This window comes from Aplidium turbinatum, chromosome 1 (genome assembly GCF_918807975.1).
Source record: "Aplidium turbinatum chromosome 1, kaAplTurb1.1, whole genome shotgun sequence".
Classification (NCBI taxonomy): domain Eukaryota; kingdom Metazoa; phylum Chordata; class Ascidiacea; order Aplousobranchia; family Polyclinidae; genus Aplidium; species Aplidium turbinatum.
This window is the reverse complement of record NC_137472.1, coordinates 991608-1017456: the sequence shown is the minus strand read 5'-3', so window position 1 is coordinate 1017456 and position 25849 is coordinate 991608. Positions and strand designations below refer to the sequence as shown.

Genomic DNA, 25849 nt, shown 5'->3' with positions numbered 1-25849 from the left:
GGTTGTTGATCTTTGGACTTTGTCTGGTTATGAAAATGGCCTCTTTGATGCTCAGCTGTACAGCGTTGTTCTCTTTGACAATTATCGTAAAATATAACTCTGCGCAGCAGCCTACTGCTGTTGATGACCAAAGACTGAACTTTTATCTGAGTTAAGGTTGTTCCTTCAGACGGGAGTGGAGTGGGCGGATCGTGGTGCTTATGTAGCTTTCTTTCCATTTTTGCATGTGATCATGTAAACACAGTTCTTGGTGGTACACATGTCGTCGTTCCGTGGTGGGCAGTCCTGTAGCCGTCAAGGTTCAAATTTTTTGTCTTTTTTTAAGCACGTTTCATAGAGTTCGTGAGCGTCGGACGAGGCAAATTGGTATATCAAGGTCTTTGAAAATTTCTTTACAAAAGAAATCGATGTGGTATCCAAGAATTATATCCTAAGGTTTCCCACATTTAAACATTGAAATTGGGCAGTGACAACTTGCTTTAAAAGTCAGGACAAATCTAACGTAATAATACACTCCATTGTAGAAAGCTTCAACAAACAAAAATTATGACTTGATGTAAGCTTAAAAAAAAACAACGATGGAAAATCAGGAAAAATCACTTCACCCTAACTCAACACAAATGACACAAACAAAAATCCTACTGTAGTGTTTCTTAGTGCAATGCTTGGTGTGAAACTAATTTTTTTGATAAAAACAAGAACTTCCAGAGTATCAAAGTATCAAAAAATTATATCCGAAGTTCCCCACACTTAACCCATTAACCGCTGACGTTGCGTTGCTGCAACGCTTACTTTGAGCCTCTATAAACGCATTTCAAAAGCAACTTTCTATCTAAAAAAATGAATATTCTTGTCATTTGAAATCTAAATGAAGTGTTTAAGTATATGCATTAATTCAATAAAATAATTTCAATAATTGGCTTGAAGTATAGTGTAGTAATGCTAGAACATACCAGTGTAAGCAAATGGGTAAAGAGCCGGAGATATTTAAGTGCAAACTTTGCTGTACCATTTCTGCAACGTCAGCGTAAAATACTTTATTATGCATATTATGCAGTGTAGTAGACACGCACCATTGTTTCGTAAAGATGCTGATTACGGGCAAAAACTTCTGTTTGTTTGCTAACAAAGCATTTACGAAACAATAAAGTGACAATTGACCTGATTTGCAAATGATTTCTGAGAATTACTAGCCAGTAACCAATTGTCCATCTCTAAATGATACTTAGTTGTCTTACTGATGGCTTGACCGAAAAGGAGCTGGATTTTGTTTTCTGTCTCACACGGTAACTGATTGTTACAAGGAGCAGGCGGAGCTACTGCTATTTTTTCCGAACGCATTACGTTACACTAAATAATGTCTCGCCAGAAGTTTCTTACTCTAGAGGAGGTATTAGCCGCTTTCGAAGATATGGAATATTGTGAAGAAGATGAAATTGACATGGTCCTAGCACCACCAGATCCTGCTGTAGTTAGCGACGGAAAGGGTATGGACGAAAACGATTTGACAGAAAGTGAAGCAGTGCTACGAGACGCTGCAGAAAAGATTGAAATTCATTGTAACCCAGTACAAAGTGATAATGTCCCAACGACCCTAGTTCCGAAGAAAAAACGCAGCTTATCGGGAGTAAAATGGAGTAGGAAAAAGGCTTTTTTCTTATCTTCTGTAAGCAAAGAAACTAACAAGCTGGAAGATTTGGAAAGGAAATTGCTGGGACTAGAGTTTCGATGACAAGTGACTGTGAAACTTTTGAACTCCAAACGCTTTGCAATCTCTGCCACTGGCCACCCAAGTGTTTTTGCTCTTGAATATAGCCGACCAAGTAATTCTACATCGCACCACTTTCTAAAAACTATTCCCTGCAATACAAGACGTCGCTGCAGACAGTGTCACAGCAAAACGCGTTTTATTTGTGGAATGTGTGACGTTCCTCTTCATCAGCATTGCAATGAATTGTACCACAAAAACAAGCAATAATCTAAAGTAGATGTGTTCAAGGACATTGTATTTTATTGAGTGCATTTTTTGTGTACATTTATTACTCGTATGTTTTTATGCCACATGATTTCGTTGTTTGCAATTGCGAATAGAAAACTATGTTTTTGCACTTGACTAAAATATAGTCTTAGATTTTTAAATATAGTTATTACTATCTAAACAGCCTGTTTCACCTCAAACGGATCATCAGAAGAGTCTTATTCAAATAGAACATTGTGTTTCAGATAGTAATAACTATATTTGATTTAATTCGCTCTGCTTTGCTTTTTTGCTTGGCATTGAGCACTTTTTGTAGTATTAATAGTTTACATTGTTTTAGTCTTAAATTTTTATATGTTCAGAGGAAAAAAAGAAAACAGTCAAAAGAGAGACGCAGACGACGCAAAGAGAAAGGAGTTTTAACACTCGATTAGTGAAACAATTAAAAAACATTTTATCGCTAAACCGCTGACGTTGCGTTTCTGCAACGCCTCAGATTTTGTATAAACAAACAAAAAAATTTTCAATTTTTTTTTACTAATTATTGAAACTGAAAGGGTGCTACTAACACATCAGAAAATAAAAAAAAATTAACTTCTAGAAATAGGTGCGGCGTTTAATGGGTTAAACATTGAAATTGGGCAGTGACGACTTGATTTAAAAGTCAGGACAAATCTAACGTAATAAGACACTCCATTGTAGACAGACAGCTTCAACAAACAAAAATTATTACTTGATGTAAGCTTAAAAAAACAATGTATGCAAAATCAGGACAAATTACTTCGCCCTAACTCAACACAAATGACACAAACAAATAGCCTACTGTAGTGTTTCTCAGTGCAATGCTTGGCGTGAAGCTAATTTTTTGATAGAAACAAGAACTTCCAGAGTTTGTAATATTTAAAATATATGCAATCCCCAATATTGCAACCCGTCCCTAATTGTGCTCCATTTCAACTTGTGACCTACTCTTGCCTACAAATTTTTAACAATGCATTCCACAAAAAAAGAAGGGTTTAGCAATAATAGATCTTCCTATCGCTAAGCCCATTCCTGAAAGGCTAAAATAGTACAAATTAAAAAAAAAATGAAAAGTCAATACCTTTTCAAGTGTATAATATTAGGGTGGGCCGTTTTTTACTTTTTTTCGAAATTCAAAAACGGCTAGTCATAAAAATTGGCACATGCATGAAAAAATTACGTGTACAAATTTTCATCAGTTTGGGGGTGCATCTTCTGCCACCGCAGGGGGGTCAAACTTTCAATGTTTTGAAAAAAAAAGGGAAATTTCACTTTCCCTTTTAACATAATTTTTTTTATAATTTTTTTACTGGCTAGTTATAAATTGTAAGTGGGATGTACCCAGAAATTTCCTATGTAAAGGCATGTTCGAAGCTTAAGGTTTTTGCCCCCGCATCGACTACCAAAATGCTGAATTTTCACCAATTTGAAATGCTATTTTGTCATTGCTCAATTGTGTCAAAAATACAACAAACAACAAGGTCGTTTAGCCAGTTCCCTAGATTATTGCTCAAATTTAGTTCTGGCTGAAGTCTAATGAATCATAAAATCTTGTTTCGACTGCAACCTAGGAATTTTTTTGCTTTCAATGCTGTCCACCACATGTGATGAGCATCTGTTGGGTGTGGCAGAGAAAAAGTAGAAAACAACTGTCGTGAAGGCATCTTTGTTTTGATGTGCTCTTTTATCACATTGCTGTCAACACCACGCATCGCTGGGGGTTACGTAACTGGAATATTTTGCCAGTCTATCATCTCAAAGTAACGTTCGGAACTGAGCTGCAATATTGACAGGGTGAATTTTTGATGACGAGTGCTGTAAGATGATAATATTCTTGAATTGAAAATTCTTCTCCATCCTAGTTCCCTTACACACTCTTTGGTATAACATATGATTGCAATCAAAATGTTTTCAGGATGGGCATAAAACGCATTCCTCTATATTACTTTGTTGAGGATATTGCGAGCTTTATTCGATAGCTTCTGAGCAGAGTGTAGAATTTTAAAGAAATGTTTTTGGTCATTAGTGAAATTGCTTTCCTTTATAATGGCAAACCATACTCGAATATAAACATTCATAATATAGTCCACACGTTCCACCAATACAGCTGACGCGTTAGATGCAACATATAAACGTAGAATTCTATTGGCTGTTGGTCACAGCGGTAAACCATAATCTCTTCGTGGGAAAATTGTAACATAAGATTCCCGAATCCGTTCGTCTGTATGTATCGACCGAAAAAGAAACACTCCTTGAAACGTCTATTCAATAAGTGTATTCCTGTAAAATTAGCTCGCGGCTATCGAAATCGAGATGCAACGCCGTACACCTCTAAAAACTGTCACTACGATACAGATTACTTGAATAAAAGACGAAACTTTTGTCCAGTTAGCAAGCACTAAGCAAACAGTTAAATGTGCGGCCAACTTTCAAACAATCATTTTACGAATGACCAGAATAGATAGCAATATCTCAAACTCACATATGCAGTACTGTGACGCAATAATGAAAGACAATTATGAAGTCATTCAAACAGGTGTTTAAAGCTGATGTAATATTTCCTGTTTAAACAGGTTTCAAACTGAAACAGGCCCAAACAGGTTTGACACAAGTCTTATGAACGATGGTGCAATTTTGGCACATTTTCTAGCAACTTCCATGACGTAATATTCAGTAGACTTGAACGGTTTTTTATATGACGTTTGATTAGGTGAACCATTGTCTGGAACAGCTGTGTTCAACAATCTTGAGTGGTTCATCATACCTGGACTCCTATATGCGAAATGAATTGATATATCTCCACTTTTCACTGTTCTGTGCATGTGTAGAAGATATTTTTGGTTAGTGCTGAGGTCATTTTCATCAATTTCAATCTCTGGTATCGGAACTGCTTTATATTTTACAACATCTAGTTGTGTGACAGTGGCTAGCTGCTTTATAATGGGCCCAGTAAAACTATCAAGTCTGCTAGTATTGCCATATCTTTTATAAGATGCCTAAAAGGCAATTCATTACTAGCCTATGGAGTAGGCATATTAACCAATGAAGTGGCTTTTGGAAATGATCTTCCAGGAGCTTTATCACGACGCCTTTTTGACCTGTGTTTATCGCGGTTCCATCGCATCCAATTGCCATCACATTATCGTAGCTAATTTTATTGGACCTAAAATATTCAAGAATCCCGGTAGCTGTTGACACACTAGATCCGTTGGCTGCAGAAAAATGACCAATGAAATGAGAACTTGGCTCCTCAAGTAAAGTAATGTGCTCTTTAACTGCGAAACGTTTTCGAAGTTGTCCACCAATTTCATTTTGTTTGATGGTTTAGTCTTTTCGGCCACCACAATATATGCTTTGCAAATTTATGCACATGATAGGCCTACTTTCCATTTGAGTTGCTGCCCTTATTTTTTTTCTCGCTCTTCTCACTTTGCTTTTTTCTATGACTGATTGAGATTCGCTATCCGTTACAACTCCGCATCTTGTAGAAATGATGAAGCAATAAGTGCTGCAGACCTATCTGAAATACCAGTACGATTGCATGATTCAGCAAATACTACTAAACTGGAAGTAACCTTGCTTTTTCTGGGGTTTTCCGAGGCAAAACTGGGCTGATAATCAAAATCTTCGCAGCGTTCTTCATTGGATGACGAAGTTTCTGACCTTAAACAAGAAGTTAAAGGTGTTTTAACCAAAGCGCTATTTGTGCCTGCTCCTGGGTCTTCACGTAAAGAACGGAATTGTTCTGATCTTGCGAGTCTCCTCGGAAAACGTTTAAATTTGATTTTGTGGCCGATTTATCATGTTTATCAATCACCATTATGCGAGTTGTTCTTTGATCAAGAAAGAACTGTTGTTCTGTAACAGGGACACAATTTTCCTTTAGGGAAAATACATTGCAGAAAATTAGAACACTTAGGCTACAACAACCGATTTCAAATATGTTTGCTTTGCAGATTCTTTCATTTGCTGCAAATTTTGCTGAAATTTAGGCCCACCTCCAGAATTTGACTTCTAAAGGTTATTCATTTTTTTTTGTAACTCTTAATCATAAATATGTACTGATGTTCGTACCTCATTCGTATCATCCTGCAAAGTTAATGGACAGAACATAAATGAGCGTACAGCGTTAACACCATCTCGCCCTTTTGCGACAAGTTTGTTTATTGAGCAATGACAAAATAGCATCTTAAATTTGTAAAAATTCAGTATTTTGGTTGTCGATGCGGGGGCAGTAAACTTTAAGCTTCGAACATGCCTTTACATAGGAAAGTTCTGGGTACATCCCACTTACAATTTATAACTAGCCAGTAGAAAAGTTATAAAAAAAAATATCTTAAAACGGAAAGTGAAATGCTCCCTTTTTTTTCAAAAAAATTGAAAGTTTGACCTACCTGCGGGGGCAGAAGATGCACCCCCAAACTGATGAAATTTTTGAACAAGTAAAATTTTCATGCATGTGCCACTTTTTATGACTAGCCGTTTTTGAATTTTGAAAAAAATTCAAAAACGGCCCACCCTTCTGTACATGGCATACTGTACTTTTCAACTGAGTGGTGTCGATATAATGGAGAAGAAAAGGTCACACACTGTAAGGCACCAGCTTGACAAATCCTTATTTTTATTTTTTTTTAAACTAAATAAATGGACTGTCCACATTTGTTAGAGTCATACTTTGCATACTACTGTATTATATTTACAAAAGGAAACTCTTATCTTGTTTATTGTAACTTCAGGTATCACGTGCATTCCAATCGCTCCACAATTTGGAATTTCATTTGAACAAGCTACAGTGATGGTTGGAGGTGAAATCACCTACCGGTGCCAAAATGGTTATAAGATGATGGACCAGCCCAGTGGGAGACTGGTAGCGAGGTGTCTTAGTAGTGGGGAATGGTCTGTTATGATGCCTGAGTGCAAACGAAGTAAGTAGAAAAGTTGGTCCACAGAAAAATAATTTCTTTTCACATTTTACCACATCAAGTATAAACATCACGATGAAAGACTTCGAACATTCATCCTTGGCTCATACTTGGCAGTGACGTATCAATATTTATTTGCTTCAGACGAGAAGGTCCAGATTCGAAATAAAAGAATAAACAAAGTAAATAACACTCAGTACACAAACAGCAGCGATGCAAAAGTGGACAGAAGACATTTCAACACAATCACACATAAATTTACCAAATTACTATGGAGACATATTGGCCTCAGATTTGTTTAAACAGGGGGAACTTACAATTCATTGGAATTGCGGTTGGTGACAGGAGTTTGGCAATCACTGGGTTCTTAATGAACAATTTCGTTTAGAGCTTTCACGTCTTAAATCTTGGAAACCTCTCTACACAACACATCACTCATCACTACCTGATTTACGGATCTCAGAATGGAAATGCCAATCTCACAGCGCTTCATAGCAACACAGTCTAATGGCTGCAGTGCCTGGATGAAATAACATGACTGCTACCACCTCATATGCAAGAAGTAGAAGACAGGAGTTTGGCCTACCACATCGAATTGAAACAGTGTTAATTTAATTTATATGACAGGTAGATGAAAAGTGCACTTGCGCAGATGAACCTGCAATGAAAATTGCACTTGCGCCGGATCAGGAGAATGAATACCTCTGGTTGGACAACCGGGGCCAAGGGTTAATCCTTTTGCCATCCTGGGGACCTTTGAGTTGCGGTCTTTTGTTGTTGCCATTCCCTTCAAAAACTTAAATTACCTGGACTTACCAAGAGGAAGTTGGCAATTTGAGTCCTTTCTAGGAGTTTTAACATCTTAATTTAGTCTGAAGATGTTGTTGAAGGTTTAGCATCATTAATATATACTAAAGCAGTTAACTGCATATATCAAAATAACTATACCTTTGACAACAACTTCAGTCTAAATTTAAACTATAGAAACGGCGTTTCATTTGATTGTTGCATAAGATTACCTATGGCTACCTACCCATTTATATATTTGCACCCAAAAAAATGTTTAGGGAAAGGTTTAACCCTATCTGAAGCGACGGGGTTTTATCAGGACGCCCCACTCTAGTAGTGCCTCACCCACTCTAATGTTTCTCAGAAGGAAATATGCTAGAATTGTAAATTTTCTTAACTTTTAGTTTTTGTTCTTTGCGAATTTTCTAAACCTACAATACACTGGTCATTTTTCTACCTTCCTGCCCTTCACAATGAGCATTTCGTCTCAGGTGACGAGACATTTTCGTAGAGTGCTAGATATATATAATTTCATGTAAGTGCAATATAAATGTTTGTGCAATTACTTTGAAATGTAAAAACACCTAAAAATGCCTTATATTGTTGAGAAAAAGCAATGTTTTGTTTAGTTTAGCATTACTCTATGTTATAATTCAAAAATTTTAATTTTGAAGTTATTTTGAGAAACTAGAATAAAAACAGACTTTCTGACGTTTTTTCATCTCAAACACTTTATTTCAATCACTTTGTTGGGTAAAAATTTAATTTGTATTTGCACAATACACATGGCTATCATCTTGTAAAATATTTTGGCTCTGTGATTTTTATAGCTCCCGTTATTAGCGATTAATTATCACCAGGGATAAGATAGCCCATGACGTGCTCTCCGTGTACGAAAACAGCACGTATTAAGATAGGGTTAAAAAACGATGGTAAGACCCTCAATGTTGTCTGGGATGCAGGCGGTAGCTTTGACAAAAACACAGGAAGGGCAAATGCAAGTGGCAGAAATGCAACTGTTGCGATGGTCTCTAGGGTTGGCAAAACAGGACAGAGTAAGGAATTAAATGATCAGAGAATGAATGCAGGTTGGAGAGCTGGAAAACAAGTTGAGAAGGACAAGCCTTAAATAGTTGGGTCATGGCGTAAGGAGAGACGATTATTTCGGAAGAAGAAAAAAGAAATTAAAATTTGGTAAAAAAATGCCCGAAATAAAGATGGAAGAGATTGTGTGACAGAAGATATGAAGGAATAAGATGCTTCTGACAGAGTGATGTGAGTAATGTTGCACAAACTTTGACAACTACAACATGACTCCGACACTAAGTTAATTGAACTTATTGTAATAACGTAATAAATCTAAGAATGTAAGGAACTGGCGCAACACGGTCCAGGAAGCCTATTTAAAGGCGACCAATTATGACGTCATGAAAAGCGCTTAAAGCAAAATGCGAGACGCTGGTAAGGGCAACAAAATTAAGAGTGCAACGGTGCGATTCTAATACATTACAATGTGGAGGACTGCAATCTGCACCAGCGATCCCACTTGAAATGGAATCGAAAGTTATCAATCTTTCATGTCACCAATTTTAAAGCTATCAAAGGCTTACTCCTCAGCATCCAGCTAAAGAGCTGTTTCCTACCAAGTACCCCCAGGGCATTCAATCGTTTTTTTTTGTTTTTTTTTTCAAAAGCTGTCCAGCACTCTTCTATCAGTGTTGCCTGAGCTATCTAAGTTTTATCATCAATTTGCAGAGCTATCAAATCTTAATTGACTATTTCACAAGCTATTTAGAGCCCGTTCCACTCTTGTACGTTATTATGTATATATTGTGCTATAACTCATATATCTTAGCAATGGCACAGTCCAACTCATAATTTTTATTAAAAAACCTGCTAAACGTCATTATAAACTTGAACAAAATTAACTGTAGCAATGAGACCCAACTAGCAGACCGTCTTCAAGTGTAGCCCTAGTTTACTACTCAGTGCAGAAATTGGAATCTTTCAAATCACAACTCTGTTTCGAAAGAATTTTTAATTTGTGAACTGACGATAAAAGTTTGAAGATTGGATAGAATAAGGAACAAGCTTAAAAATGTAATTTCAGGTTTGTCAGTATGGTCAAACTAAAACCTTGTGTTGTAAAAGTTAAACACCTTTGGCTCATTCATTTGACTTCATCATAATTTTATGCCAAAAGTATCAATTAGCCTACTGAAACAGTTAACATAGCAAGTACCATTCAACTTATTTATACAAACACAATGGAATATGGAGTGGTTTTTGCAACTTGAACAATTATTGTGTTGTTTCATTTTATAGCAAGTTTGTCCTTGTTCTGTTTTTCAGACTTTTTCTGAATGTCCAGCTAACTCTAAAGTGATCAGAAACAGGATCTGACGCAAACTGAATGCTGTGCAACAATTGTTTGTTCATAATGTGCATCACTTATCACCTGTAAACTTTTCTAGTTTGTGACGTTCTTCAACCTCTGCGGTTCAGCACAAGATCTACAGAAGAACTCACCGTTTTGCAAGGCAAAACTGTCACGTACTTGTGTGATGATGGATATGAAATATCTGACCAAGGTGTAACAGAGCGCACAGTAACATGCGAAGATGGAAGATGGTCTTCCACTCCTCCACAATGTCGCAGAGGTATAGATATCAATCTTACGTTTCTTGTAGCTTCATAGTAATTTCGCTGAAGACGTGCAAGAAAAAGCATAAGAAAGATGATAGGAACGAATATTAGAAGAAATATGTAAGAAAGATGCAGTCAAAACCTTGATGGGGTTGCAAGGTAAAATTTTGTTTCAATAAGTTGGTAAGATCATCCATTAATGTTGCTAACGACAGGTAATGTTTACTCAATGTACCATTACATACATTTTAGTCCCAGGGTGCGATGTACCGCGGTTGCCAAACTATGTTTCCGTCATACCACAAGTTGATAGCAGGAGAGTTGGCCAATCCATCGAATATTCATGTAGGAATGGCTATGAAATGGTTGGTCAGCGCAACCGAGTGAGGGCGTTTTGTCAAAGGGATGGAAGTTGGACTCAGGAGATTCCTATCTGTCGAAGTAAGTCGTTCCATGCATCTATCAACGATATGATATCAAATTGCAAAGTTAAAAGCATATTTTCTGGTTTCTTGAAACTGATTACGTAGAACTGGTCGTTTGATGACGCATTGATGAATGAGCGCGTATGTCTCCATTTTGTTTAATTTTCCAGATAAATTGACTTTGTGCAAACAACTAGGCAGGCAACAGCAGCAGAATCAATCACAAACAATTTGCATGCAGTAATCATTGCAATCAGTGAAAATATTTTAAACTTAAAAGTACAAGCAGTAAATCATGATCATTTGTTTTAATTGGGCATACAATCAGTAGTTAAATATCATTATTACCAATATTACTTTTATAAACAGACCAGAGGTATTTGCATTTATCTTTAGGAAAGGGCAATAAAATAATTTGTAAACATTAGAATAAGTTTTGCTTTTGGCAACATGATTGTTTGCTCACTTCACAAATGTCGATACAAACGACCTAGTTTAGCCTGATTCGTCACATGAATAGGGAACTGTGTTCCGTATGCTAGTGGAAACCACTACTACCACATCGAATTGTAGGCTATGTACATTTGTGAAAGAATTTATGAACATTGATTATTTTTGCGTTGGAATTTAAGAGCACACGACTAGGAGACCCAAGTGGAAAATAGTTTTAGTTAGACCTATATTATCCCATCACAAAGTTTGTAGTTCCGACTTCCTCGCAACTTACCTCTCCGTTAGAGATTATTAGCTTCCACTGGAACTTTATGACAATTATTTGTTCATATATTTATCAGTTTAACCCTTAACATACCAAGACTAGCTCACCAACGTCGTTTACAAAGGTGGGGTCCTCCAAGGACCCCGTCGTTTTTATTGCTTAATGTATACAGAGTCATAAATAATTAACGTTACAACTTCAAACAAATGTATTTAACAAATGGTAGATAAAAATTGAGTAATAAACATATAATATTATTGTCAAATATAGTTATTACTATCTGAAGCCTTTACAAATTGTTTCACCTAACAGATCATCAGAAGGTCTAATTCAAATAGATTTGAATTCTTTTTGAATATTCTATTTGAATAAGACCTTCTGATGATCCGTTAGGTGAAACAATTTGTAAAGGCTTCAGATAGTAATAACTATATTTGATTTAATTCGCTCTGCTTTGCCTTTTTGCTTGGCATTGAGCACTTTTTGTAGTATTAATAGTTTTCATTGTTTTAATATTATTGTCAAATAAATAATTATTTAGGAAAAACAAGTTTTACTCATTGTGTCGGCCATTTGTGTCGATAATAAGTCGGAGACGCTTCGAAAAGGACCTGCAAGAGTCATGAATAGCTTTTTGAGGTATTTTGGCTCATTCTTTTTTCAGATTAGCCTACAGCGCTTCCAAACTTTGGTGGTGTTTAGTCGAAACCCTGCTCACCAGGTAAGACCAGATGCCAAAGTCTAGGGGGTTCAGGTTTGGGGATGAAGGAGCCATTCTTCCTTGGAAATGACAAACGACAAACTGGCTGAGCCAGTTTTGCGTTCTCTCACAATACATACAATCAGTATACCGGCACACTAAAGCACAAGAGCCAACTTGTAGTCTACTTTCTTCATCCTTGGGCTACTTAGATTACAGTTGATACAGCTTATGTAACAAAGGAAGATTGCTGAAATTGTAAGTAAAGCAGATGCCATTTTTATGACACTGTAACAAATCCCTGTTTTTGCCCCAAGTGTTATAAAAACCAAAATTTTAGTCTTAGCATCACATACAGTATAACATAATGTGTTTCTACAAATGATTTAGACAAAGGATCATATTCATAAACACACAGTTCATTCACTGCCATCTTCACATTCTTTTGCACTTGTCACAGTTGTGTTGGTGACTCGGTGCTGTTGGCAAAGGAAACGTTTGCATTTGGAGCATATAATGTTAACTTTTCTATTGTTGTTTCAAGGACATTGAAAACATCTTCTTCTCTTCCGTCTCACTAGCTGCCTTGACGTTAAGAATATATTTGAAGCTTCGTGTTTCGAGCTAAAGAAACTCCCATACCTTCAATAGCTCTACCAATGTGAAGCTGAAAACCAGATGGATTACATGCTCTGCGCAAGACATTAGGTTTTGTCAATTCTTTGCCTAACTCTATCAAGAAATAATATCCTCGATTAGATTTTCTACTGTTCCACTCTCTGTTTTTGAAGACCTAAGTGATATAGGAACTCAGGACTCCAGTGTCAAGCACGTTCATAAAAAGTCGGAAAGGCCATCTTGACATTCGTCTGGCACAAGAATATTCACTCACCAACTTGTCTGCATCATCCACTCCGCCTTTTGTGCAGTTATATTGAAGTATCATGTTGGGTTTCTTGTGATCTTCATTAGATAGTGAATCATCAAGATACTGAGAAGATAGTAAACGAACCGTCTTGTTTTTTTAAGCTCATAGCTTACGACTGACAGTTTATCTGAAAAGATAAAGTTTGACGATAAAACATATCGTCCCTTCGCAACTTCCATAAATGAAGGAATATCTGACTTTTTTGCTCAGTGTTCCTGTCTTGGTGATATTTTTCTGGAGCAAAAATTCTGCAGTTGGCACTGATGTAAAAAAATATCTGTGGTAACACTTTTTCCAGTTGTAAACAGTGATTTCATCATGTCACACAGTAGGCCTACACACAACCAGGCGTCCTTGATTTTTCTCTGGTGCACTCACAGGAAGTTTTCCAGTATAGACTTGGAGGTTATACAGGTAAGTGGTTTTCACGTCTTCAGCTGCCCACACTTCAATTCCCTATCTTGCTGGTTTTGATTTCATGTACTGTTTCATTGGAAATTTCCCTCGGAAAGAGACTAATTGTTCATCTACCGTTACTTCTTCAAATGACTTATAGATTTTTTTGCAGTTTTCTACAAATCCATCCCAAATTTCGCGAAAAGCTGCAAGTTTAGCATTTTCATTTCTTTGGCCACGTGTTGATTTGTCATCAAATTCTCAAACTCTGGCAAAATGTTAGGCCATTTTTCGCGTGAAGTTAACTGGATAATATTCAGCATTTGTAACCTAATATACCAAGGGGGGTCCCATCAGGACCCCAGGTAACATTATGCTGTTTTTTGCATATGTTTCAAATAATCTTTTTATTTTTGTTGTACTATACTGAACTTGCTTAAATTTATGACACATACAAAGATAAGGAGAAAAATTGTTGCCATACGTAGGGCAGTAGATAAAAAAATTCACCTATGGGGTCCCTACGAGACCCCGCTTGGTATGTTAAAGGTTAATTATTTTTGTCCATTACATGAACACATCAAATGTAGCGACAAGTGTAAATGTAGTGACAACACATCAAATGTAGTGACAAGTATAAATGTAGTGACAACACATCAAATGTAGCGACAAGTGTAAATGTAGTGACAACACATCAAATGTAGCGACAAGTATAAATGTAGTGACAACACATCAAATCTAGTGACAAGTGTAAATGTAGTGACAACACATCAAATGTAGCGACCAGTGTAAATGGGGCAAGTACGTCAATTGTCCATTTGAATATTTTTCAAACTGTCGGGCTAATAAGCTTTTTTGCCTATGCCAGCTCGATAGTGATTATATTGATGGCTGCTAATGTTTGCGAAACTTATAGTCATATTAATAAAATGAAAAGATAGAAATACGACATTCAAGATACTGCAAATTTAAGAAAACAACAAAATTTTATAGACCATTTGTGCATTGTAGCCCATTGAGTATAAAAATTATGTTCCATGAAAAATCCGATTTCAAGTTTTATTTTTTTATTTTTTATTAGTTGATCAAATTGTCAACATTTATAGTAAAATATAAGGTGGTGGTGAACCTATACTGTAATAGGTGCTTGATAACCGTATTATAAATCAATAAAGTTATATGAACCAGATGATTACTAGCTAAATTGTTGAAGTTTTCAACAATTTACAATTACAATACAATTAATTACAATTACATTACTATTAATTACATTAATATCAATTACAATTACAATTTATTTTGGTGCTTGATAACCGTATTATAAATCAATAAGGTTATATGAACCAGATGGTTTTTAGCTAAATTGTTTGGAAAAATAAAGTTTTTGTGAAAAGTGTCGATTTCGACACCAGCGGCCGTTAGAGGTATACCTTTTTTTTCGGCCGTTCTAGTGTTAATAAAATGAAAATATTGAAATTGAAATAAAAAAGTCGAGATACTGCAAATTGATGCAAGCAGCAAAATTTTATAGACCATTTGTGCATGGTAGCCCATCAGATGGTTTAAGGTGAGGTCAACATTTACAGTATAATATAAGGTGGTGGTGAATCTACTGCAGGTGCTTGATAACCGTATTATAAATCAATAAGGTTATATCATCCAGATGGTTAGTAGCTAAATTGTTGAAGCTTTCAACCACCTTTCTCCCATAAATCACAGTCGTTGCTCAAGTGACTATATTATTTTTAAAATGCATTCTTGCTAAACATGATACAGTATTTAATGCTTACATTGGTTTTGTATGCAAAAGGATTGACATTTTGTTGTTTGAGTTGATTTGATTGTCGTTTTAGTCCAATTTTTGCCCTGAATACAAGTCATATGCTGAAACCTTGCATTATGGTGCACAACGACAAATTTGGTTAACAAAACGTTACAAATATTCAGTGTATTCACTACGATCTTTGGCTGCCGGTCCGCGAAATTTTTTTTAAATTTTTGCCGGTCCCCCACTGTTTAAAGGTTGAGAACCACTGGTCTAAGTTGAGGTCAACATTTACAGTATAATATAAGGTGGTGGTGAATCTACTGCAGGTGCTTGATAACCGTATTATAAATCAATAAGGTTATATCAACCAGATGGTTAGTAGCTAAATTGTTGAAGTTTTCAACAACCCTTCTCCCAAAAATCGCAGTTGTTGCTCAAGTGACAATATTTTTAAAACGAGTTCTTGTTAAACATGATATCTAATGCTGTCATGGCGTTTTAAAATGAAAACTTCCTTGCGAAATACATGTCCATATATCAGATACTTACAGTATTGCTCATATGTGACAACAGGCTGGTTTGGCTTTCTTGGTAGTTTGAATGCGCAATGTTTGTGGGGTTTATAGAAAGTGACACTCTACTGAATTGAGTAAAATTGTCTTTATCTCAAAGTCAAATATCAACCTTTTCTAATTGTTTATTTTCTACTTCAAGTCGCTGGCTGTATGGTCTCGGACCCCCCTGAAAACGGAAAAGTGTCCACTGAAGCAAATCAAGTGACACGTGGTACACAAATAATCTTCTCCTGTGTTCGGGGATACAAGATTGAGGGAAGTGATACTGATGAAGTGCGATCCACATGCTTGGGTGGCAACAGATGGAGCACTGAAGTTCCAAGGTGTGAAGGTGAGTTGCATGTTTGGCTTCAAGCAATCATGAACATTTGCACTCTCGTAAACCGACCAAAATATAAATGCTCACCAATCCGATCGAGTTAAAAATGTTTCTGTTTAAATCAAACAATCTGATGTACTAAAATTGCCGCATGGACTTAAAACCAAAATTTGAGATGGCTTGGAGATCGTAGCACTAACACCTGGGTGTCCCATGACTGCAAAGGTCATCCCCCATCAATGGTCGAAAAGTATTGGCATAGAGAACATCACAAACATGTTAGGAATCCTGCGATGTTGGTGACGTGGGTGAGCAGTTGCAGCATATATCTCCATACTCTGCTTCAAAGAGTGTTCCACCTAGACACATAGGAACTGCCAGACTCAGTGGCTAGGAGATCATCATTCATTTTCTTTACTATAGCGACAAACACACACATCAACACATTGCTAACAATAGCAAAGGTTAATACTGTAGTTATACTATTAATTGTATCCCACTGTATCACTGGTCCAATATTGTAATGACTTCATCTCTATTACCAATGTCATTAAAGCCACCACCAACAAATACTGCATGACCTTTGCAACATTCAACAGTCTAGCATTGATCATGTTGAAACAAATTGTTACTTAGAACTAATCACAAACAATCAGCGTATCCAGCTGCTTTTTGCACACTTTGATATACTTTTGTATGAGATTGATTGTTCAAAATTAGGGTCTGCTACTATTCAGTGAGTCCGATTCGGTGAGTTCGATTCGGTGAGAGCCTTTTTCGGTGAGAGCCTTTTTCGGTGAGAGCCCTATTCGGTGAGTTTTTTTTTTTTTAATTATTGCGCGCCGTAGCCTAATTATCATTGCCGTTATAGGGTTAGGGGATAGGGGTTAGGGGTTGGGGGATAGGGTTTAGGGGGGTTTTTGGGGTTGGGGGTTTTTGTGTTTTTTTTTAATTTTTGTTTGAAAATTATCGGGTACCGTAGCCTAATTAAAACCCCCAAAAACCCCCAACCCCAAAAACCCCCAACCCCAAAAACCCCCAACCCCCAAAAACCCACCCCAACCCCAAAAACCCCCAACCCCCTAACCCCTAACCTCTATCCCCTATCCCCTAACCCCTAATCCCTAACCCCTATCCCCTAACCCTATAACGGCAATGATAATTAGGCTACGATGCGCAATAATTTAAAAAAAAAAACTTACCGAATAGAGCTCTCACCGAAAAAGGCTCTCACCGAATCGGACTCACCGAATCGGGCCATTCCTTCAAAATTATTGGCAGCTAGTAGAAAGCCTGGCCAAAATATGAATTAGGCCTAGTACAAACTAGATTTTCTTGTCGTACATTGATTTTGAAACATCTGATTGTCTGACATAGAAAAACATACTGATTTCAAGGCTATTCTCCTGGAAAAGTATGTAGCGGTCAATATTGATCGCTCGTTCTTTCTCATAGGTTTCAGTCAGCGCTTTGTGAAAATTGCATGAATTTAACGTTTCTACTTCTTGTTACATCCAGCAAAGTTAGGAAAACTCATTGAGTGGCAAAGATTAATTTTCACAAACAACGCGATAAGAGAGAAAATAAAATCAATTTGCGATCAAAATCGACTGTTTACTTTTCTACTGTTAATTAATTTCTAGTGTTAGTTAATTAATTGCGTTAGTTAATTTATTGGTTAGTTAATTTCTAGTGTTAAAAAACGTACTTGAATCTGTGGCAATATAGTCTTGACACATAGAGTAAGGAAAGCTCTATCACATTGTGTTTGCATCATTTAGATAATGTGTATTTTTCTGTAGTTCAATCCTTTTAGAAAATCAATGTCTTAAGATCATATAAATTAAAAAAATAAACATAAATTAAACAATTAACCACTTTAAAGTGTGACAAAATGCGATCTATTGTGTAGTAAAGTGAATAACAACTTTCGACCTCAATAGCAACAATCACTGAAGCACAGAACGCAAAACAACAAGCAATGCAATGTAATGCTTCAAGTGTTCACGCAAAACTTGTCACGGAAAAAGTTATGAACATTGTTTGTACAATCTAAATTATCAAAAAATAGCCAAGTGAAGGGAAAAGACAATGGAAATCTTGTTATGCTTATAGAGATTTCTATAAGTCAGCAGTGGTGTGAACTCTACATAATGGCAGTTGAGCAAGTAACAACTGAACTACCAACAATTCAGCAAGGGGCTGAAATGGGTTAATGATGAACCAAAGCAAGCAAAAACTCAGCAAGCCGATACCTTTTGGAGTGTCACCACTCACCAGTCAACAAATTTAGTTTAGCAAGCGATGACCAAGCAAGTCTGATGCTAGATCAAAGTTTCATTTTCTGACTTGGGTAGAAGCTGAGATGTACTTGCTGAGTTGTCGCATGCTGATTGCTGAGTGGTTCGACTACCATGCTCAGACAACCGTAACTTTCCAAGAACACTTTATTAATGATTTTTGTGTGTTGTTTACTGTAATTACGTTTGATTGAACATTTTACTTTTTAAAGTAGGCTATAGTATACAGTGTTGCCATGAGCTATTGGAAAAGATCAACAACTCAAACACATTAATCAACTTTGAGTTATTTATGAACTCTTTCATGAATTATTTTTTAATTTAGTTAATATTTTTGGGTATTACAGAAATAACGTGCCCAGTACCGCGTCCATCGCGGTTCGGCAGTGTTTCCACACGACAAACTAGAGTTTCATTGGGAGAAAGTATAACTTATACTTGTGATCAGCAATTTCAAATAGTCGGGCAATCCTCGAAGTCATCAACCATCACCTGCCAGAGCAATGGAAGGTTTTCAACTCAACGACTAACTTGTAGAGTAGAGAGGGCCGTCAATGCACTTTTTTTGTCAAATCACTTAGCAACTCGGCTCAGATAGGAGGCTTAGGTCACAAACAAATAATGTGAAAATTTTCTTTAGATCGGGCCGCGGGAAAACGCCGCACAAAAAAAATCAATATCACCCAAATAAAAAAATAAAAATAAAATTTCCAAAAAAAAAAGTAATTAAAAAAATAAAAAATACACAAAACGACGTAAACAGTCAAAAACAATCACAGAACGTAATCTTTCTTTGACTCAAAACGTGGACGCTGTGAACGAGCAGCAGTTCGCGTCAGAATAAATTCATGTCTACTATCATGGCCGATGACTTCATCGCTCACTTCGGTGGCGAGTTTGACTGCGCGCTCAACTGCTTGTGTGCAGCATGCAAAACTGTCAATCGATGTAGGAACGTCAGTCTCGACGAAAAACTCTGTGAGCTGTTGGATGCTGAAATCGCGTAGAATTGATGGCTCAGTGAGTTTCTGCTGACTCCACCGGAGCAACTAGTATGTTGTCATTATTTGCATTCAATCAATCAACGTAAAATACGACTGGTAGGCTACCACTAGCACTATTACGAATTACTGTCCTGAATACCTGTAATACATTGCGAATTGTGTTTTAAATATCCCTTCATTTCACTATTATGATTATATGTTTCATTGAAATAGAACCCAATTATGGTAGGCCTACTTGCTTCAGTCAGTAGAGTAACACCATACCTGTTCTGCCTTCACTGAGCACTGATACTTACGTGCATATCATTCCTTCGCCTTTTATATAGGCCAGGGGTGTGCAACCTTTGTTACAGGAGGGCCAGATATAAATAATTGGGTGAAACCGTGGGCCGCACGTTTATTTAACATATGATTTCTAGTAGTTGCAGGCACAAAAAAGTAGCTTTTCTTGTTATTCATGTTATTCTTAAGGCATTATTAGGGGTTATCTCCTTCCAAAAATAATAAGTTAGGACGCATAAAATTTCTGAAGAAAACTGCTATTCAAATTTATTGTCACACTGTCTTTAAACGAGCTCAGTGAGAAGTTTGCAGCTGGCTTCTTTTCCTGACGGCTTTTTCCAAATTTACTTTAATGGAAGTAATCGCAATTCGAAGTCCATTTTCCAAGTGTTAGTCTGTCAGAACCGATCAATAGGAAGATTTCATGACGCCCGTTTTAGAAAAAAATGTTGTACGTTGAGCCAATACGTTGAGCCAAAAAGTGCCATTTTTGAAGCCATGGATTTTTGAAATGTGGAAAGTCATCTTGGTTGAGATGTTTTCGGTAAAAATCGCCAAGATTCATTTTTAAATACTTTGCTTTCAAATCCTTTTTCTCTTGAAGATCAATCAGTTCAAGTTGGATATCAGCTGGTGCTTTGTCAATGTCCGTGTTGAATGGCGAAGAGAATATATCAAACAAATGTTCATGAGATTTGAAGTCCTTGCAACGAGCCAAAAATTTATATATACAACAATTTTTCAAATTTAGTTTTCTTCTCTGGATGCATTTCATAGTCTCTCAAAGTTGGAAAGTGGAAAAGATGTCCTGTCTGTATGTGAGCTTTCCAAAGTCGTACTTTGTTCATAATGCCTTTTATGTGACCATACATTTTTAGAAATAATTGATTAAACTACCATTCAACGTTTTATAGGCAAAACTTTTTCTCGAACCGTAGAAAATGTCATGATCAGATCACCGCTTCAATGCGTGATGGAAAGCTACAGATAAATCTGCATCTGGCATTACAGAGTGCAAAAAACAGTGTTGCAGAACGCGTTTTCGAATATTAAATTCTCATCAGTGCAATTACGTTTATGAACGCAATAACAACGGTTAACTTTAAACTCAATACAATACATTACGAACATTATAAGGACATATTCTCAGTGTTCAATTGAATATTAATAAATCCAGTGACATCAGAATAGAAAATTAAATACAATGGATTGGCGGTGGCCGGTGGGAGATTTCTAAAATGGTTAACAGAAGGTGCGAAATCTACAATATTCCACTCCACAATGAATTGTTCAAACGTACCAAACTAAACTAAATTATAAACACGTTTCACGGGCCGCACACAATTCAAAATTGGCACATCTTCGCGGGCCACATAATTTTTCTTCGCGGGCCACATTTGGCCCGCGGGCCGCACGTTGCACACCCCTGATATACAGTAGGCTACCAAGTAGCCTACTTACTTGCTTAGGCTACCCTGTCATCACCTTTTATATACGCTACCAAGTACTTAGGCTACTTGCATACCATGCCTTCACCATTTATATAGGCCACCAAGTGGCCTACTTATTTACATACCATGCCTTCACCTTTTAAATAGGCTACTAAGTGACCTACTTGCATACCATGCCTTTACCATTTATATAGGTTACCAAGTGGCCTACTTACTTACACACCTTGCCTTCACCTTTTATATAGGCTACCAAGTAGCCTACTTACTTGCATACCATGACATCACCTTTTATATAGGCTACCAAGAAGCCTACTTACTTGCATACCATGCCTTTATCTTTTTTATATAGGCTACCAAGTAGCCTACTTACTTGCATACCCTGCCATCACCTTTTATATAGGCTACCAAGTACTTAGGCTACTTGTATACCCTGCCTTCACCATTTATATAGGCTACCAAGTAGCCTACTTACTTGCATACCCTGCCATCACCTTTTATATAGGCTACCAAGTACTTATAGGTTACTTGCATACCATACCTTTATCATTTATATAGGCTGCTACCAAGTAGCCTACTTTCTTACATACCATGCCTTTACCATTTATATAGGGTATCAAGAAGCCTACTTACTTGCATAACATGCCTTCACCTTTTGTGTAGGCTACCAAGCAGCCTACTTACTTGCATACCCTGCCATCACCTTTTATGTAGGCTACTAAGTACTTAGGCTACCGTACTTGTATACCCTGCCTTCATCATTTATATAGGCTACCAAGTAGCCTACTTACTTGCATACCATGCCTTCACCTTTTATGTAGGCTATCAAGTAGCCTACTTACTTACATACCATGCCTTCACCTTTTTTATAGGCTGCCAAGAGCCTAGTTACTTGCATACTAAACCTTCACCTTTTATATAGGCTACCAAGAAGCCTACTTACTTGTATATCCTGCCATCACCTTTTATATAGGCTACCAAGTACTTAGGCTACTTGTATACCCTGCCTTCACCATTTATATAGGCTACCAAGTAGCCTACTTGTATGTTTAACTGTATGATGATTGATGAATCAACCATGTTTGCTGGGTGTGCGGCGTATACGCCACTGCAATATCCAGGGTTGCCATCGACATGGACCCCAAAATAACGACAAAAAAAAATTAAATTTTAATACAAAATAAAACAAACGTTTTTGAACAAATGTCAGCATTTATACGAGCCATTATATATCACATGCCACATTGTTTGCCAGAAACAATGTGTTCCAGCAACTCATTGTTCGTAAAAAATACTATGTGCATCTCACGACAACTCAGGTCTAGGTTTACTTTTACTGTAGTAGGGATTTGGCTGTCATTCCACTAAGTTTATTCACTAATTGTTGAAAATAAGATAAAATAAGGATTCAAATCAAAAAGAAGGACATTTCTTAGCAATAAGGACAGTAATATTTTCTAAGATAGAGTTCTTCAAACGGACAAATCTTAGAATTAAGGACGGTATGGCAACCCTGGCAATATCCCTGGAATGGGGTAATTTACCGATTAGGTCCGTGTTGTGCGCCGTCTTCCTAGCGTTCAATTAAAAAATGTTTTCGATTTCGCCATTTACTCGACAAACCTCCTAAGAAACTCGAGTTGCTAAGCGATCTGTTTTCGACGGCCCTCCCTATTGTAGAGGTAACCCAGTACCTAACCTAGTGCCAAGGTTAAGAGTCAAAGCAATACGTACATAATGAAATTGTGTACATGACGATAGCACGTCAAGATAGAACTAATCGACAGAGCATGGTAAAAGGCAATAAGATGAACGAGAATAGGCGAATCAGTAAGATAGCGCCGCGGTGAATTCACAATGAAATGAAACTGAAAAAGCAGGACCAGCGAACAGAACTTCTATTTGACAAGAGGCAAAATCATTTTCTTAAGGTTAATCGAAGTTTTGTTCAATAAAGCCCATTTGTCTTCGTACATGTCCAAATCTGCAGAGGGTGGCTTTCCAACAAATCTCACTGTGAAACAGTCTGCGATAGGTGGTTTTGTGTTTACGCACAAAGAGTGGTGGGAGTAAAATGTTTGAGTAATGCCGCCTTATGACCTCCGGACTAGTTTCAAAAGTGTTCTATAGAGACCTATTGCCGGACGCGAAATTTTTTTTCCACAAACTTTCTATCTCATTTATATTTCTGTAAGTGTAGCCATTACTGGTTACCGCGAGGCGCGCATATCTGTTTTTATCGATTAATTTTTTTCGGGAGGTTTTCAAAGTCAGTACCGTAGTCAATTTTCGCTCCCCAGGTCCAAAGCTAAACATTGAACTTGAAAAAAACGTAGCCTGGAAACACACCTAGTCTAATCAAGTCTAAAAAAGTTGAGAAAAGAAATTGATCTGGTCACTCTAAAAGTAAGATTTTCCGAAGTGATGAGGAATTAACCCTAACCCATTAACCTTAACCATACTTTTTTATGAAAAGTTTTTGTGCACGGCAAAAATTAATTTAAAGAAATGAATTGACTTCTATTGGCGTCGAACATAAGGCACAAGATGAAACCACTGAACTAAACACGCCAACGAAAAAATGTTTGCTTTTACTACACGGTATTAATACAAACTCTATGCGAAGTTACTGAAAGTTCGTCGGAAAAAAATTAACTTGTGGGACCACCTGGTAGAAAACCGATGATTTGGCCAACATATTATTCCGAGCAAAGTTTGCATTAGGCCAAGGCCTATGAGAGGGGAGTACGGAGGGTACGGCGTACCCTTGAGGGCCCAGGCCTTTGTTTGTTTGGGGGCCCGAAATTGTGCTTTTATAGTTTACACTCAAAAATGTTTGATTAAAACCATGCTAAACGACTAAATTCAAGCATAAAAGTTATTATTCTTTAGTCATGGTGGGCCCGTAATGTAGCAAAAGGGCCTGGAAAGGTAATTGAGTTAATTGCAAGCAAATTAATGGGCCAAAGTAGTGATTTAATGCTTTCCGTGCAATAATTTTCTGTTAAAATCACCCTAAATTAAATCATAAAAGTTGGTTAATCTCCTGTCCAGGAGAGGCATGATGTACCAAAAGCAGGCTTGAGAAAAACCCGGGCAAAAAGTGCGGGTGTTTTTTTGGTTCTTTAAAAACTATTTGAAAAAGGTAGTTTCACAGTTATTGTAGCCTACTTCAAAATGAATTTTGGAGTTGGAGCAAGAGTCAATACTTTTGGAACAGGAGCGGAGTCGCAGTCAAAAAGTGATTTTGTTCACCTCTACTAGGCATGTGGTGAATGCAAAATTTAAAGAAAAAAAGTTATTGGTCAGATGATTAATTTGATTGTTTTAACAAGATGTTATATGTTTGAACATTGGTAGAGAGCTTGACTTGTACCAGATACATATAACATTCAGTAACGTTAACGGATTTAACATTTTTTATTAAACACACAGAAAAACAAGTACAAAACTACTAAATCAAACGTTTTCGACACCATAGAGTGTCCTCATCAGGAATAATAATAGGCTACATCTAAGAGAAATAAATAAATGAATTTGAAAATTATAATTAAAGCTGTACAAGCGACACCTCTCAACAGAACCATCTCAACATCACAACTGACACACGATTTCAATGCAAGATACACAAATTGGCGAGGGACAGATCACATAATATGCACAAAACAAAGCACTAAATAATAGCTAACTGCTCTTGGCTGATGCTGAGCTGCGTCGGAGTCTGCCTCGCTTTCTGACCTAGTCTTATTCTGAAACGATCCCTGTTCCATATCTAGAAAGCTAAAACCTCAATTGCTAAGGTAACAGGGATCAGTGTCAGTAGATGTTACAGAAAATATATTTCGCACTTATTCAGTGCATCGTCAGTTCTGATCAGAACTGACGATGCACTGAATAAGTGCGAAATATATTTTCTGTAACATCTACTGACACTGATCCCTGTTACCTTAGCAATTGAGGTTTTAGCTCACTAAATAATAGTTTTATTACAGCTTGATACTATTATTGCGCACATATGTCCAATTCTGCAGTAAAATGTTGTATGGTGTGCAATATGCCTAAGCAAACATCACGCGTTTTGCCCAAAATAAAATGGGCCCGGAGTGAGAGGGGGTCCCGGAATGACTCTTTGTACCCTTAGTGAAAATTTCTCTCAGAGGCAACATATATCCAGTAGTCGCTATAATTAAGGTATTGCCCTAGTTTTATTACACTATGCTTAGATTGTATTACCCGGGTCCAAGGAACCATTTTTTTTATTGTAGTTGAGGAAATTACCACACAAAGTCACTCCTGGTTTAGAACAGCCGAGTGTGTTTTGAAGATTGTTCGAAAGTGCAATGGAACAGTAGTTGGTCAGGGTGTTGCCAAGAGTGAGAGGTCTTATATGTATAATACATGCTGTCGGTTGTAGGGCCTTTACTTTGTCAGTAAGTTTCATGGTGGTGAAAAATGAAGAAGTCCAAATAGTGCGTTTTTAGGTAGTTTTGTGATTCTTGGAGCCAAATTAATTATTGATGCATTGTGCCATTCTCATCCTGTTTAAAACCAGAAAAATTAATCTGTTCTGTAGTCTTTTATCTAGATTTCAGACGAAAAATAATAAATGGCCCTTTCCTTTACCCATTTT

At 37.0% G+C, this 25849-nt stretch overlaps 1 protein-coding gene across 1 annotated transcript in view; it reads left to right on the top strand.

Moving 5' to 3' along the window:
• The window catches only part of LOC145779150 (complement receptor type 2-like), a 399260-nt gene that overhangs the window by 8741 nt on the left and 364670 nt on the right, over window positions 1-25849 (top strand). Inside the window, exons 5-7 of the mRNA XM_082590730.1 lie at window positions 6736-6924; window positions 10185-10370; window positions 10609-10797. Of these exons, the coding sequence (XP_082446856.1) occupies window positions 6736-6924; window positions 10185-10370; window positions 10609-10797 (564 nt within the window). The remainder of the gene's footprint in view (window positions 1-6735; window positions 6925-10184; window positions 10371-10608; window positions 10798-25849) is intronic.